Source organism: Littorina saxatilis, linkage group LG1 (assembly GCF_037325665.1).
Source record: "Littorina saxatilis isolate snail1 linkage group LG1, US_GU_Lsax_2.0, whole genome shotgun sequence".
Classification (NCBI taxonomy): Eukaryota; Metazoa; Mollusca; class Gastropoda; order Littorinimorpha; family Littorinidae; genus Littorina; species Littorina saxatilis.
Window position 1 is genome coordinate 53180942 of NC_090245.1, and position 16717 is coordinate 53197658.

At 42.1% G+C, this 16717-nt stretch overlaps 1 protein-coding gene across 1 annotated transcript in view; it reads right to left on the reverse strand.

Annotated features, from left to right (window-relative positions):
* Positions 1–16717, reverse strand: part of LOC138973854 (hemocyte protein-glutamine gamma-glutamyltransferase-like) — an 80646-nt gene that overhangs the window by 9299 nt on the left and 54630 nt on the right. The window contains exons 4-13 of the mRNA XM_070346565.1: positions 10866–11081; positions 10159–10422; positions 8293–8411; positions 7391–7498; positions 6389–6563; positions 5855–5993; positions 5395–5498; positions 3711–3873; positions 2195–2271; positions 437–528 (exon numbers count right to left, since the gene is read on the reverse strand). Coding sequence (XP_070202666.1) covers positions 437–528; positions 2195–2271; positions 3711–3873; positions 5395–5498; positions 5855–5993; positions 6389–6563; positions 7391–7498; positions 8293–8411; positions 10159–10422; positions 10866–11081 — 1457 coding nt within the window. The remainder of the gene's footprint in view (positions 1–436; positions 529–2194; positions 2272–3710; positions 3874–5394; positions 5499–5854; positions 5994–6388; positions 6564–7390; positions 7499–8292; positions 8412–10158; positions 10423–10865; positions 11082–16717) is intronic.

Sequence of the window (16717 nt, forward strand, 5' to 3'; positions counted from 1 at the left end):
CGGGAACAAAGGTAGGTGATAGAAGAGAGAGAAAAAAAGGTATGACGAAGAAGCATAATATAATTATAGTAGGTGTTTCTAGACACTGAACAAGGTCGTTGGGGATATACCAATGTAAAGAAAAACGACAGCTCATCTAAAAGAACATCCGACCCTCCTCTTATGATATTTTGCATAAAATATGAAAGACAAGGGAAGAGGAAGCAGGAAAAAGGCAAGGAGAAGACTGACATGCGACAAACAGACCAACAAAATATTCCAAATAAGAAAAAACATGTGAACGGGAGACACAAATAACAAAACACACATAGGGCCTACACACACACAGACACACAGACACAGACACACACACACTGAGACACACACACACAAACAGACGCACCAAATGGTAAACCATATAATTTCCACCCGAGAATGTTTAGTCCCTACCCCTTACCTCGGGTCCGGTCTCATAGGCGTTACGTCCAGAGTCCCCCCTTGCCCCCACTCTGTTGGCTCTCAGCACGGCTGTGCGCTCTTCATTAGTATCTGGCAGAAAAGAAGAAGACGAGTTTCATAAAGGACACGAGACACTTCTGTTTGTATTCTTAGCATGAAAAAGTAAGATTTGTTCCTACACTTTCCTGACGCGGATGACTGAGTCGCACACCGTTCTGGCCTAGCTGTGTTGTGGTCTTGGTGACGACAGGGGGTGGGGAGGAGGGGGGGGGGGGGGGAGGGGGGGGTGTTTACCCCAAATGATAAGGCCTGAACGGGTCACAACTCAGCGTACCAAGATGGAGATGAAGAGTAACCGGAAAAAAGTGTCAGTAAGGAGAATGTCTGCTTGTCCCAGAACCAAAGCGGACCAGCGTCTCCTCGTCTATTACCTCCCTTAGCCCGATGAGTGTACTAGCTAGATGTACTGAGTGTACCCCGTTGGTGACGTAGGTGTCGGGAGAGCCAGAGAGGGACGCGTCGGCACTATAGCATAGAGGTTACTCAACAGGGGACATGCAGCCCTCTCCTGGAAGTCTACGACGTACATTTTGCTTTTCCTATTCACAGAAACCGCATGAACACACACACGCGCACACACACACACACTCACACACACACACACACACACACACACACACACACGCACACACACACACGCACACACACACACATACTCACACACACACACAGGCCTTACTGGGATTGATGGAATAAGAACAGGCCTCACTGGGTTAGAAGAAAAAAGAACATGCCTCACTGGGTTAGAAGGAAAAAGAACAGGCCTCACTGGGTTAGAAGGAAAAAGAACAGGCCTCACTGGGTTAGAAGGAAAAAAACAGGCCTTACTGGGGTCGAGGGAAAAAGAACAGGCCTCACTGAGTTAGAAGGAAAAAAAAACAGGCCTTACTGGGGTCGAGGCAAAAAGAACAGGCCTCACTGGGTTAGAAGGAAAAAGAACAGGCCTCACTGGGTTAGAAGGAAAAAGAACAGGCCTCACTGGGTTAGAAGGAAAAAAGAAAAGGCCTCACTGGGTTAGAAGGAAAAAGAACAGGCCTTACTGGGGTCGAGGCAAAAAGAACAGGCCTCACTGGGTTAGAAGGAAAAAAGAACAGCTAGGCCTCACTGAGTTAGAAGGAAAAAGAACAGGCCTTACTGGGTTAGAAGGAAAAAGAACACGCCTCACTGGGTTAGAAGGAAAAAGAACAGGCCTTACTGGGGTCGAGGGAAAAAGAACAGGCCTCACTGGGTTAGAAGGAAAAAAGAACAGGCCTTACTGGGTTAGAAGGAAAAAGAACAAGCCTCACTGGGTTAGAAGGAAAAAGAACAGGCCTCACTGGGTTAGAAGGAAAAAGAACAGGCCTCACTGGGTTAGAAGGAAAAAGAACAGGCTTCACTGGGTTAGAAGGCAAAAGAACAGGCCTCACTGGGTTAGAAGGAAAAAGAACAGGCCTCACTGGGTTAGAAGGAAACAGAACAGGCCTCACTGGGGTTGAAGACGAAGCTGAGCAGCTATTTATTTATTTATGTATTTTGACTGGAGTGGTTCAGTCTTCTCGGTTGACACAGCCGCGAGTGGTCCAAAAAGGTGGAGTTTTTGTATCTTCCCCCTGCAACCCTTTCTTCTAGTTCTGTTATTCGCTGTCATCTCGTTATCATTCCCTCTTTCTTCTTCCCGTCTCCACAACATCCATGGCATGGAGAAGTAATGACTTACCCTCAGGATGCTTGTAGTGCTTGGTGACATCCTCTCGCTCCCCACGCAGAGACATGGTGCTGATGAATTTCCCCACACTGAAAAAGACAAACATTGATTTTCTGAACTACTTTGTTCAGCATTCATTCTATCCTAGTTTTAATCTCTTCTGTCTATTCATGGCAACCTCAACATTTGTACTGAATCTGTGTCCGCTTGTGTGTTGTTAGAGGGATCTTTATTTGGCTTCAGGCAAAGGTGTTCTCTGTTTATGCTTGTTATGGATGTACTATTATTACTCGATGCAATCTATCCTTACTTCGTCTGATCCCCATGCGACCTATGTTAGAAGGAATGGCAACATTCACTTTTCTCACATCATCAATTCTCATTAATTCTCTGGACATGGCAAAATTGCCATCTAAATAGCCACTGTGAACGTGTACACGTTGTAAGAGTTAACATCTCTTCTCAAGCCTTCTTAGATGAAGCATTCATGTTTGGGCGTATGCTGCCAGAATAGCGGGGTAAAAACGGTCTTACACGTAAAAATCCACACGTGCAAAATCATGATTGAACCTGGGAGTTTCAGCCCATGAACAAAGAAGAAGAAGAAGAATTGATTTTCTGGGCAAGGCACATTACCATGGCCACTGTGAATTAACGTGTAACTTTATAAGAGCGTTCTCAAGCCTTCTTAGATAATGCCTTCATGTTTGGGAATGCACATCTACCCCCCCCCCCCCCACCCCTCCTCTCCCCATGATGTCCATGGAAGATGTACCATTATTATTGTAAATATCCTCTATCGCATCGTTCTCAAAGAACAACTCAATTACGACACGCTAAAGGGGTGCTACGACAGAGCAAGCTGAGACGAGTTGCCCAGAGCGGTTCGCCACGGGTCGCTCGCAGTGCGAATGACAAAAAGCCGTTTCTTAGGGCAGTGCAGGAAAGCGCTCGCGAAGCACTCGGCGAGCGGCTTTGGTATATGCTCGCCCACCGCCCGCCGCGTTATCCAAGATGGCGGCGGTGTTTACACTGCGATGCCGTGTAGCGTGTTTAGATCTTCTCGGCGTGGTTTTCGACGTAACCCGAGGGATCCACCGCTGTTCAAGGTTCAGGGACTACCCCAGCTAAATTTCCCATCATAACTACATTCTCTCTTACGATTTCACTGACCGAATCGTCTACTAGTTTAAAAAGTACAACTTTTTTCATATCTCGCAGCAATCGTGCTTTCTTCGTCGCCATCGTGAAGCGATTTGCCTCGTTGTGAGCCCGTTGCATAGACCAATCCAGAGCGAATTTTCTCTGAGCGGGCTATTGTGATTCTGAGCAACGCATGGCTGATTTTATGACAGAGCTGTAAGCAACACAATGCAGGTTTGCTGTTAACAACTACGAAGACAACAAGAAAAGGAACCTTGCTTCACCATTTTCCGAGGTCAAGTATAGATTCCTGCCAGCCGGACATCTAGCTTGTATAATGTAAATGTTTTCTTTAAAACATTTTTTTTGAAATGTCTGCACTCACGCGTTCTGCTGGATGTGAACTCGCTTGTTGGTGCCATCTTTCTGGATCATCCAGTAGACCTTATCAGCGTTCACCTCAGCAAAGACGAAAGGCCCGTCGTAAGGCAGGTTGACCTCCCCTTCTTTGATGGCGTGCACAGGGCAGGGGCCGCAACACATTACACCTGCAACGGGGACAGGGAACATGAACCTACCGAGAAATTCATTGAAATGAACAAATCAACAAGTCGCGTAAGGCGAAAATACAACATTTAGTCAAGTAGCTGTCGAACTCACAGAATGAAACGGAACGCAATGCAATTTTTCAGCAAGATCGCATACTCGTAGCATCGTCAGTCCACCGCTCATGGCAAAGGCAGTGAAATTGACAAGAAGAGCGGGGTAGTAGTTGCGCTGAGAAGGATAGCACGCTTTTCTGTACCTCTCTTCGTTTTAACTTTCTGAGCGTGTTTTTAATCCAAACATATCCTATCTATATGTTTTTGGAATCAGGAACCGACAAGCAATAAGATGAAAGTGTTTTTAAATTGATTTCGAAAATTTAATTTTGATAATAATTTTTATATTTTTAATTTTCAGAGCTTGTTTTTAATCCAAATATAACATATTTATAGGTTTTTGGAATCAGAAAATGATGGAGAATAAGATGAACGTAAATTTGAATCGTTTTATATATATATATTTTTTTTTTACAATTTTCCGATTTTTAATGACCAAAGTCATTAATTAATGTTTAAGCCACCAAGCTGAAATGCAATACCGAAGTCCTGGCTTCGTCGAAGATTACTTGACCAAAATTTCAACCAATTTGGTTGAAAAATAAGAGCGTGACAGTGCCGCCTCAACTTTCACGAAAAGCCGGATATGACGTCATCAAAGACATTTATCAAAAAAAAGAAAAAAACGTTCGGGGATATCATACCCAGGAACTCTCATGTAAAATTTCATAAAGATCGGTCCAGTAGTTTGGTCTGAATCGCTCTACACACACGCACCTACGCACACACACACACATACACACACACATACACATACACCACGACCCTCGTTTCGATTCCCCCTCTATGTTAAAACATTTAGTCAAAACTTGACTAAATGTAAAAATGGAAAAAATGAAAATAAATTAAATGAGGATGACAGTCGCTTATTTATTTCAATGCTTGTTATTCTCTCAGGTGCCAGGAGACTGGTTTCGAATAGCTATCACTTCCTCTATTACACATGTCGTATGCATTTAGAGAGCTTACTTCCCTTTGTTTATTAGATCGAACAATTTCATGTTATGATGATCTATAGTTACAACAATGCAACCTAGAGCAGGCACAAAACACTTGAACCTTGTGATATAGCTGCAACAACACACATCAGCAATATGCACAAGAAGACCGAGCCGAGCTATTTAATAATGTCAAGATGATGATGATGTTGCGACTGTTACAAAACACATCTGCAACATTTACAGGAATCTTGAACCCACAGGGAACATTCTGCCATCATTCTTGACTTATCCTTACCATCCTGATGAAGTCAGCGCCAGGCTGACAAAAATTTAATAAAGAACTTACCTGAACTGGTTGCTGTTATGTTTTATTTTGTTTTGTTTTGATGTTTAACCCACAGAAAAAAGTATGTTATGATCATACCGATACAGCAACAAACAGATTAATTGACTACGTGATACCAACCATCACTGGTTTCTTGAGGGGTGGCGTCAAGGGCCTGCCATCCTCCGTAGCCAGAGGGCAGGTCAGAGCGAGCCATCCACGCCTCGTTCCACACGTGGAAGTTCCTGTAGATGGTTAAACAGTCATTTGCCTGTGCGTTCAACATGTCTGTAATATGCTACCTAAAACTATGCCAAAGTCTTCCAGAAGTGAATAAAATTGCTTCCTATACCATTTCATTTATCACCTGCTAATATTTGGACCTGTATTCTTACATTCTGAGGAGACCTCATCATAAAACAAAAATGTAAAAAGGTCCTGATTATCCCGAACAAAATAACAATAATACACCGCTACATACAAGTGTGGTATTTTTGAATGATTTCTGCAGAAATTGACCATATGTATTTAACGCATGGAAATTCATGAACTGTACCTGTACAACAAAAAAAGAGTTCACAATACAAAATAAAAGTCATACCAAATAGAATCCTCATTCAGTTCTTCCAGAGGGTAGCCATCGTCACCGAAGTGCAGGTCGATGGTGATGGAGGTGTCGACGTCGTGGGCGGAGGCGAAGTTGGTCACACTGCGGGCAGGGATTCCCAGGGCACGCAACACTATAACACACACAAGACACACCTTCAGACAAGCAGAGAGCCTGGCGTAAGACATGGACAGAACCAGTACTGTTCAAACAGACTAAGACACACACAGACACACCTTCAGACAAGCAGAGAGCCTGGCGGTAGTAATGGATAGACCCAGCACTGTTCAAACAGACAGCCACACAAGCACACATATACACACACACACATACACACACACACACATACACATTCCACACACATACACACACACAGAAACACACACTCACACTCACACACACACACACACACACACACACACACACACACACACACACACACACACACACACACACACACAAGTGACACCATGTATTACCACGACTGCCACCACCACCACCACCACCACCACCACAACCATTACTAACCTGTAGTAAGCACCCCAGAGAAGACCCAACACTGGCCGAACTGAACGGAGTACTTCTGCTCATAATACTGCTCCAAGATCATGGCACTGCCAGTCCAGGACAGGGGAGATTTGCCCCCGCTGTATTCTCCTGACCAGTTGCCTGTCAGCACGCCCCCGTCGTCATTAGAATTGACCTGTTGTACACGTGAAAACGGTTAAATGCTTTGTAAGTACAAATCCAAAAACAAATAGACTGCCAACGTTCCAAAGATGCAGAATAGAAAAACAAGAAAGGTAGACTGTTGGAACGTATGTTGTTGTTTTGCTTTATAAGTGCATAAATCCAATAGATCCCTCTCCGTCCTTTCCATGCACATGAGTCAAATACCTTGAATGAGCCTTTGAGAAAAGGTATCTTCTGCAACACAACAGGAGAGGGACATAAGACGGAGATACCGTGATCACAGTAGGCGTTTTGTATAAACGGTGTTCCATGCCTAGACAATTTTAAACGTATTTCAAGAGAAGAAGACGGCATTGGCTGTCTTTGTGGCCTTTTACTCAGTATGATAGGCAGGACTGCTCCTGAAGCTGCTCAAGAAGTAAATGGAGGGGAGATTTACCACTGGATACACGACTTCCTTCAGTACCGCACATATAGGTTACATAAAACTTGACAGAAAGATGAGACACAGCATCACTCTTTAGCAAGGTGTGGACCTGACTAAGGCCTTTGACTAAGTATGATAGGCAGCTAGGACTGCTCCCGAAGCTCAAGAAGTAAACGGAGAGGAGATGTACCACTGGATACACGACTTCTTCCAGAACGGAACAGTAAGGTTACATAAATCTTGACAGAAAGATGAGACACAGCATCACTCTTCAGCAAGGCATGCCACAAGGAGGAGTCAATCCCCAACGCCTTTTCGTTTTCATTTTCATAACTTGATTGCCCCGTCGCTGGGAAAGCCGGGAAACAAAAAGATCGACAGATGTAAAATTAACATAAAAGCATACTTACCATGGCAGAAAGTTTTCTGCAGACAGGGATAGGATTACCACGCACTGCCAGGTTGAGTTCGCAGATGTCCAGTAGGTGCATACAGCAGTCCAGCACGTTGCCTGAAAACTGCACGTGAAACACACAAACACATGAGACATTCCAACAACAAACACATTGTCGCAGTAATTCACAAACCTCGTATCTCAATTTTGTAGGTTTTGGAACTAAAACAGAAGTTAGATCCCTTAATTTTTTGCCCGTGTGGTGAGAGAAGCTCGTACCTCAGTCCAGCTGCTTTTTAAAGTGAGAACAAGTTCTTGAGAAGAAAACTATCTCAATAGCTTTTCAGTTGTATCAAATATCATTAACAACTGACGTTAACACAAATTTAGACTGCCATTGTACTGTTCCAAAGAAACTATAAACCCATGAAATAAAGTTATATTTGGTGCGATGAATTTTTGAAACATTTATTTTGATTTTCTCAAATAGCAAAAATTGAGATACGAGGTTTGTGAATTACAGCGACGACATGAGACATTCCAATAACATCAAGCCATAAAACCTGGCACCCTTTGAGACTTGTTTAATTGAAGAAAAGAGCAAAAGTACATCCCCATCTCAGTACAATCAAATGAAAAACAGATGTATTCTCCGATTGCTTGGCCAAGAGACAGAAACACTCTTATTTATACAATCTAAGCTTACGCGAGATGCATTTGCGGTCACTATTCTTAGAAAACATGCCTAGTGACGCAGATAAAAAATACTTCTCCTTAGCCCATATGTGCAGGAGAAATTCATGTAGTACATCATTAAAATGTATTTGTACAACATCTTCCGGTATGATTTTATGCTTTCTTGCTTGGATCTTTAAAGTTATACATAAAATTGCCTTCCAAGATAATTATTTCACTCACCTGTCCGAAGACCCATGGCTTTGCAGAGATACTATTGTAGGTGCCAGCGTAGATCTTTCCCTTGTCCTCCATGACGTAAGCATTTCTATGAGACTCGTTCTCAAGGAAAACGGTATCCTCTGTGTGACAGAGCACGTTAAAGACGAAGAATAAACAAGTCGCGTAAGGCGAAAACACAACATTTAGTCAAGTAGCTGTCGAACACACAGAATGAAACTGAACGCAATGCCATTTTTCAGCAAGACCGTATACTCGTAGCATCGTCAGTCCACCGCTCATGGCAAAGGCAGTAAAATTGACAAGAAGAGCGGGGTAGTAGTTGCGCTAAGAAGGATAGCACGCTTTTCTGTACCTCTCTTTGTTTTAACTTTCTGAGCGTGTTTTTAATCCAAACATATCATATCTATATGTTTTTGGAATCAGGAACCGACAAGGAATAAGATGAAAGTGTTTTTAAATTGATTTTGACAATTTAATTTTGATAATAATTTTTATATATTTAATTTTCAGAGCTTGTTTTTAATCCAAATATAACATATTTATATGTTTTTGGAATCAGAAAATGATGGAGAATAAGATGAACGTAAATTTGGATCGTTTTATAAATTTTTATTTATTTTTTTACAATTTTCAGATTTTTAATGACCAAAGTCATTAATTAATTTTTAAGCCACCAAGCTGAAATGCAATACCGAAGTCCGGGCTTCGTCGAAGATTACTTGACCAAAATTTCAACCAATTTGGTTTAAAAATGAGAGCGTGACAGTGCCGCCTCAACTTTCACGAAAAGCCGGATATGACGTCATCAAAGACATTTATCAAAAAAATGAAAAAAACGTTCGGGGATTTCATACCCAGGAACTCTCATGTCAAATTTCATAAAGATCGGTCCAGTAGTTTAGTCTGAATCGCTCTACACACACACACACACACAGACAGACACACGCACATACACCACGACCCTCGTCTCGATTCCCCCCTCTACGTTAAAACATTTAGTCAAAACTTGACTAAATGTAAAAACACGCATTATGAGTGCAAGAAGTTGGACCCGGCACAACATTATGGATGACAGAAAATAACAAAAAATATTATGATAATAATAACTTGGGGTAAAACACATCAGAACGTGTGTTCCGCTTTAACACACACACACACACACACACACACACACACACACACACACAGACACACACGCACACACACACACACACACGTGCACACCCACACACACACACTCACACACACACTCACACACACACAAACACTCACACACACACACACACATACGCGCACACACACACGCACACACACACCTATACGATTAAGGGACGTAACCAAACAGCCAAATAACAGAAAGAAATTTGAAGTGGGCCAAATCGATACTGACTAACTTAAACTTAATGGACTTAGAAGCTTGAAACCAGTTACAGAAACGAAGTTTGGACCCTAAGACCAAACTAGTCACAATAGCACGAATTTCATGTTTTATACGATTCTAAACTGTAAATTACCATTCTTAAAGTGGCAAAGAAATCCTCACCAGAGTGAGGTCCCTTCCATTGCCATGCGTTCCGTGGTAGGATATTATTTTTTTAAATCGGTGTTATTGCGACCAGTTTGGTATTAGTTGGCGTTTACATTTTGTTTTTCAAACTGTTTTCAAGCCTCTTATTTGTCCCAAAAATTGAGCCAAATTGTGTTACGTTTGCCCACTTCAAATTGCATTCTGTACTACGACTATTGAGTAATGTCCTTTAATCGCTTAGTATCAAGGTCAGTTTTGCTTGTCCTGGGTGCCATTCATCCCTTGCCCACAAAACAACAATTTCCCCCAGTAAGACATTATTCGCATTGTCCTCTCACCTCTGCACCATGGGTTGAAGAGCATGTAGATGGGGTCCTTGTGGTTGTAGCGGAATACGGAGGTCCTATTGTCCGTCTTCTTGACAACATCCACCTTGAACTTCCACACGCCCACGATACAGTCTGGGGGAGTGAAGACGGCGATGTTGATTACCGTCTTGTTGCTCGACGGGTCTTTGATTGCAGCCCCCCACTCTCCCTTCACGTCTTTGTCAGACAAGATGAATTCCACGTGGGTCCCTTTGCTGGGCTTGGGCTGGTCGCCTAGACAGTACAGAGAAAGTAAGGTTTCAGTTGAAGTCATTTTTTTACGTTGATCATGATGTTGACGTTAAGGTCTTTCAATCACGATTTAATTTTTCTTACATTTTCTTATTCAAGTTTAACTTATTTGACTGGCGAGCAACACCTGAGGAAACAGACGAAACACAGATGTACTGCCGAGCTCTTGAGCCCCATGACAATGAACTTCTGTTTTCCATCTTCCCTTTTGTCAGACAGCAGTGTGTGAAATTTGGAGGATCTAGCTAAAAGGAAAACCTAGAAAAAAACAACCTCAACGGTATTTTTTATGTCGTGCAAGCCGAACAGCCTAACGCTGCTTATTACTAGGACTTCACTGATTGCTCTGGTAGGTCAAAAATTCCCTTTTCACGCTGTACAGAACTCAGAGTACACTTTGTACCGAAGTACACACGAGAACATACCGATTTCAAAGACAAGGCGGAGGTCATCCTTCTGGGTGTTGTACGCCCTGTTGAAGGTGATCCTGATGTTGAAGGGCTGGCCGCGACGCACCACCAGCTTGGGCCTGGACAGCTCTGTGATGTCGAACTCATCAGTGTGGTGCTGCTTCACGTTCTCGGGAACCAGAAAGTCCACAGCCGCCACATTCAGGACCTCCTGATCGTCACGGTCAGGCTCTGTAACAAGAAAAAGAGGTAAAAGGATTAGTTTGGCTGTTAAAACATGCTCGAGAGACGTTGTTTTTCTTTCTTTGGGTCGCTTTTTTGTGTACGTCGCTTCACTTTTATTTTGATTTTTATTCTTTTATTTTTTGTTGCTATGCATTGAGTTTGACTGAGTTATGTAACTTCTTCTTCTGTGTTCCTGGGCTGCAAATCCCACCCACATTCTGATTTAATACGGGTGGCTTTTTACCTGCATGGCGGTTTTTATATCCCCTTCACGTATAAAGCCTAGGACTGTTATCTTAACAAGCAAACACCACAAAAGAAAAAAGTCCGTTTCCATGTTAGGCAGTTGAGTCAATGTATTCAATAAGTCAACCATAAAAAGACTGCTAAGTCTCAGCTAAGACGCCGTTTGACGGAGTGAGTTTGTCTTCGTCACTGGTCTAAGAAATAGATCTTTGAACGTTTATTGGGCTCGTAAGTTTTTGTTTGTTATTGTTTTCAAACTCCATATCAACAGGTTCTCCATTCCGCCGCCCCCCCTCCCCCCCCGCTGTTTCTCTAACCGGGAGGAGGGTGTGTGTGTGTGTGTGCGTGTGTGTGTTTGTGTGTGTATGTATGTGTGTGTGTGTGTGTGTGTGTGTGTGTGTGTGTGTGTGTGTGTGTTTGTGTGTGAATAAAAAGTAACCTTGTAAACCAACCTAGAAACTAAACCAGACAAACAAACACACTCTTTATATTGCATGTACAAAAACAAAGTCATATCAGACGAATAGGAAGCCAATCAGAAAGACAAAGGGTTACAGGCAGACACACTGACAGACAGACAGACAGGCAGACCGACACAGACAGACAGACAGACAGACAGACAGACACACAGACAGACAGTGACAGATATACGGTTCAAACAGCCTCTCTCATATTCAACATCACGTGCCAGAGAGAAGTGACGCTCACTTCCGACAAAAGTTCACAATGGTTGACACCTATTAACCCGGCTAAAAGTCAAACGGGGAAACTATGGAGAGACATCAAACATAATCTCTAGACAGCTTTACACTAGGGCCCGCATGAGAACTTAGACGCGTGTTGGCGTCAGTGAGACAACTGCTGTATATCTATATATATACTAGAGGAATACCCGGCTTCACCGGGGTGAATCGCGAGACAGATACAGACAGCGTGGCGGTTCACCACAATCACCTTTGAAGGCGAAGTCCTCTCAAACGGGATTGAGAATTTTAGAGCTAATTTCTAAGCCCTATATTATCTGTTATGGCTTCTCAAAGTTCATTCAAAGGGGTTCGAGTGTGACAGGGAAACTACCGTCGCCCTCCACAGCAGACTCTGCAGAGTTGTTCGCCTTAGAAGTTGTGGGCTATCCTTGCATGTACCCGTAAGTTGTCCTCACTGTAAAAGTGCAAAGGTCGAATCTATTTATCGAAAAATCCACTGTCATCTATCTCTATATATTTATGAAACATCAGAAATTGTGAAAGAAACAATTGAAAGTCAGCAGAGACTTTCTTCCGAGATTTGTTAAAATCTCTTAGCAGAGTTAGAGAGAGAAATAAGTATCCCTTCACAGACAGCCTATTGGGAGCATCAGACCCTCCTCAAGGGGGACCGAGATTTACAGAGCAAAGTCCCTTTGTGGGGGACGTATCGCAAGGTAATCTAGTGTGTGTGTGTGTGTGTGTGTGGAGGCAACACCTGTAGATTGTAGAGTTCTGTTTGTGATGGGGTCTGGCGGCTTTTGTCTGTCTGTATGTTCTGGCATTTGAGAAGCCATAAGAGATAATATAGGGCTTAGAAATTAGCTCTAAAATTCTCAATCCCGTGTGAGAGGACTTCGCCTTCAAAGGTGATTGTGGTGAACCGCTACGCTGTCTGTCTCTGTCTCGCGATTCACCCCGGCGAAGCCGGGTATTCCTCTAGTATATATATATATATAGAGGAAGGCCTGGCAACAGGTCGAAAATTTGGGCTGCCACTTGAAATTCTTTGTTTGGCTTTTCTTTTCCTTGATTTTGTTATATATATAATCCTCAGGACTAGATTACCTTGCGATACGTCCCCCACAAAGGGACTTTGCTCTGTAAATCTCGGTCCCCCTTTGAGGAGGGTCTGATGCTCCCAATAGGCTGTCTGTGAAGGGATACTTATTTCTCTCTCTTTCTCTGCTAAGAGATTGTAACAAATCTCGAAAGAAGGTCTCTGCTGACTTTCAATTGTTTCTTTCACAATTTCTGATGTTTTATATATATAGATAGAGAGAGAGAGAGAGAGAGAGAGAGAGAGAGAGAGAGAGAGAGAGAGAGAGAGAGAGAGAGAGAGAGAGAGAGAGAGAGAGAGAGAGAGAGAGAGAGAGAGAGAGAGAGAGAGAGAGAGAGAGAGAGAGAGAGAGAGAGAGAGAGAGAGAGAGAGAGAGAGAGAGAGAGAGAGGATTAAACATACAAAGAATCAAGCATTGTGTACGGATTTCTACCACTCAGATGGAGAAAAAAATATCATGCATTTTTTTACATTTATATTTTCAAACATTTTTGTTATCTTCTTGATAAGGAGAAAAAGAGAAGCTGGCGGACAAAATGCACATTTAGACTTAAAACCTTCTTGCAACGTGCGGAAATGACAGCCCGTAAAATTAAGGAAAAATAGCGAATATGTCACAGCCATTCCGGATGCTATATGTTTTAAAAAGCGTTGGCCTTTTCTAGGTAATTTTAAACAGCCTACTAGCAAAAACTCAGGGAAGGTTTCGTTGCGTCAGCGTTGTTAAACTAGCCTATATTGAGACCCTCAGAGTCAATTTGCCAATGTTTCCCGTTTCCTCTCTAGTTTTTGTTTTGGACGGAAATAAGTTATTTCCGCTGTCCAGATTCTCTTGCCAGGATGGGAATTAGTATCGTCTACTCACACAGCACAGTGTAAAGCAAACGCCGGGTGATCTTCGAAAGTTCATGAGGCTCTCATTTGCTTTTTATATTTAGTCAAGTTTTGACTAAATATTTTAACATCGAGGGGGAATCGAAACGAGGGTCGTGGTGTATGTGCGTGCGTGTGTGTGTGTGTGTGTGTGTGTGTGTGTGTGTGTGTGTGTGTGTGTAGAGCGATTCAGACTAAACTACTGGACCGATCTTTATGAAATTTGACATGAGAGTTCCTGGGTATGAAATCCCCGAACATTTTTTTCATTTTTTTGATAAATGTCTTTGATGACGTCATATCCGGCTTTTCGTGAAAGTTGAGGCGGCACTGTCACGCCCTCATTTTTCAACCAAATTGGTTGAAATTTTGGTCAAGTACTCTTCAACGAAGCCCGGGGTTCGGTATTGCATTTCAGCTTGGTGGCTTAAAAATTAATTAATGACTTTGGTCATTAAAAATCTGAAAATTGTAAAAAAAAATAAAAATTTATAAAACGATCCAAATTTACGTTTATCTTATTCTCCATTATTTGCTGATTCCAAAAACATATAAATATGTTATATTCGGATTAAAAACAAGCTCTGAAAATTAAATATATACAAATTATTATCAAAATATTTTTTTCGAAATCAATTTAAAAACACTTTCATCTTATTCCTTGTCGGTTCCTGATTCCAAAAATATATAGATATGATATGTTTGGATTAAAAACACGCTCAGAAAGGTAAAACGAAGAGAGGTACAGAAAAGCGTGCTATCCTTCTCAGCGCAACGAATACCCCGCTCTTCTTGTCAATTCCACGTGCACTGCCTTTGCCGAGGGCGGTGGAGTGACGATGCTACGAGTATACGGTCTTGCTGCGTTGCGTTGCGTTCAGTTTCATTCTGTGAGTTCGACAGCTACTTGACTAAATATTGTATTTTCGCCTTACGCGACTTGTTTTGTTTCCATCCATTATGACTTCGATTCGGCATTTCAGGAGATGGCTAATAATTTTGATAGTAGAAGAGTGTTACAAGAGAGAGAGAGAGAGAGAGAGAGAGAGAGAGAGAGAGAGAGAGAGAGAGAGAGAGAGAGAGAGAGAGAGAGAGAGAGAGAGAGAGAGAGAGAGAGAGAGAGAGAGAGAGAGAGAGAGAGAGAGAGAGAGAGAGAGCGAGAGAGAGAAAAAGAGAGAGCGAGAGAGAGAGAGAGAGAGAGAGCGAGAGAGAGAGAGAGAGAGAGAGATAAAGAGAGAGAGAGCACCAGCGAGAGAGAGAGAGAGAGATAAAGAGAGAGAGAGAGAGAGAGAGAGAGAGAGAGAGAGAGAGAGAGAGAGAGAGAGAGAGAGAGAGAGAGAGAGAGAGAGAGATAGGCGTAGATAATAGCATTCTGTGATCAGTCAGGGTCTCAGTGCTGTGCAACTGGCAAACATTGCCAAACACTTGAGACGTGACAGCTTCTTACCATCTATGTAAAGCAATGTGAATTGAGAAGAATGTCGCAAGTGTTAGAAACACTACTTACGTCAAAGCACTCCCCTTAAAAAAGCCTTTGAAATGAAAGTACTCCACCAAAACTTCAATGTTTAAAAAACATTCACTTGGCAAGAAGAACATTTAAACAGAGACAAGGGTAAATATAGGTAATTTATAATGCTCCTTAAAAAATAAACAAGTCGCGTAAGGCGAAATTACTACATTTAGTCAAGCTGTGGAACTCACAGAATGAAACTGAACGCACTGCATTTTTTCACAATGACCGTAGTCCGCCGCTAGTGCAAAAGGCAGTGAAAGTGACGAGCCTGTTTAGCGCGGTAGCGGTTGCGCAGTGCTGCATAGCACGCTTTACTGTACCTCTCTTCGTTTTAACTTTCTGAGCGTGTTTTTAATCCAAACATATCATATCTATATGTTTTTGGAATCAGGAACCGACAAGAAATAAGATGAAATTGTTTTTAAAACGATTTCGGAAATTTATTTTTAATCATAATTTTTATATTTTTAATTTTCAGAGCTTGTTTTTAATCCGAATATAACATATTTATATGTTTTTGGAATCAGAACATGATGAAGAATAAAATAAAAGTAATTTTGGATCGTTTTATACAAAAATGATTTTAATTACAACTTTCAGATATTTAATGACCAAAGTCATTAATTAATTTTTAAGCCTACATGCTGAAATGCAATACCGAAGCCTTGGTCGAAGATTGCTTGGCCAAAATTTCAATCAATTTGATTGAAAAATGAGGGTGTGACAGTGCCGCCTCAACTTTTACAAAAAGCCGGATATGACGTCATCAAAGACATTTATCGAAAAAAAGAAAAAACATCCGGGGATATCATTCCCGGAAACTCTCATGTCAAATTTCATAAAGATCGGTCCAGTAGTTTAGTCTGAATCGCTCTACACACACACACAGACACACACACAGACACACACAGACACACACACACACACACACACACACACACACATACACCACGACCCTCGTCTCGATCCCCCCTCTATGTTAAAACATTTAGTCAAAACTTGACTAAATGTAAAAAGAGCAGATGAGAGAAAATAGCATTTGCATGGCAATGACAAGAAATAGCACCTCCCTGAGGCAACGACTCAGCAGACAATCGCACTGAGGTGATACATTTTATGTCAACTTAACCCAATCTTTGAAAAACTACTCACGAATTATCATTTGGTCATGACTTATTTGTGGTTTAGTGACCTTGTTTTT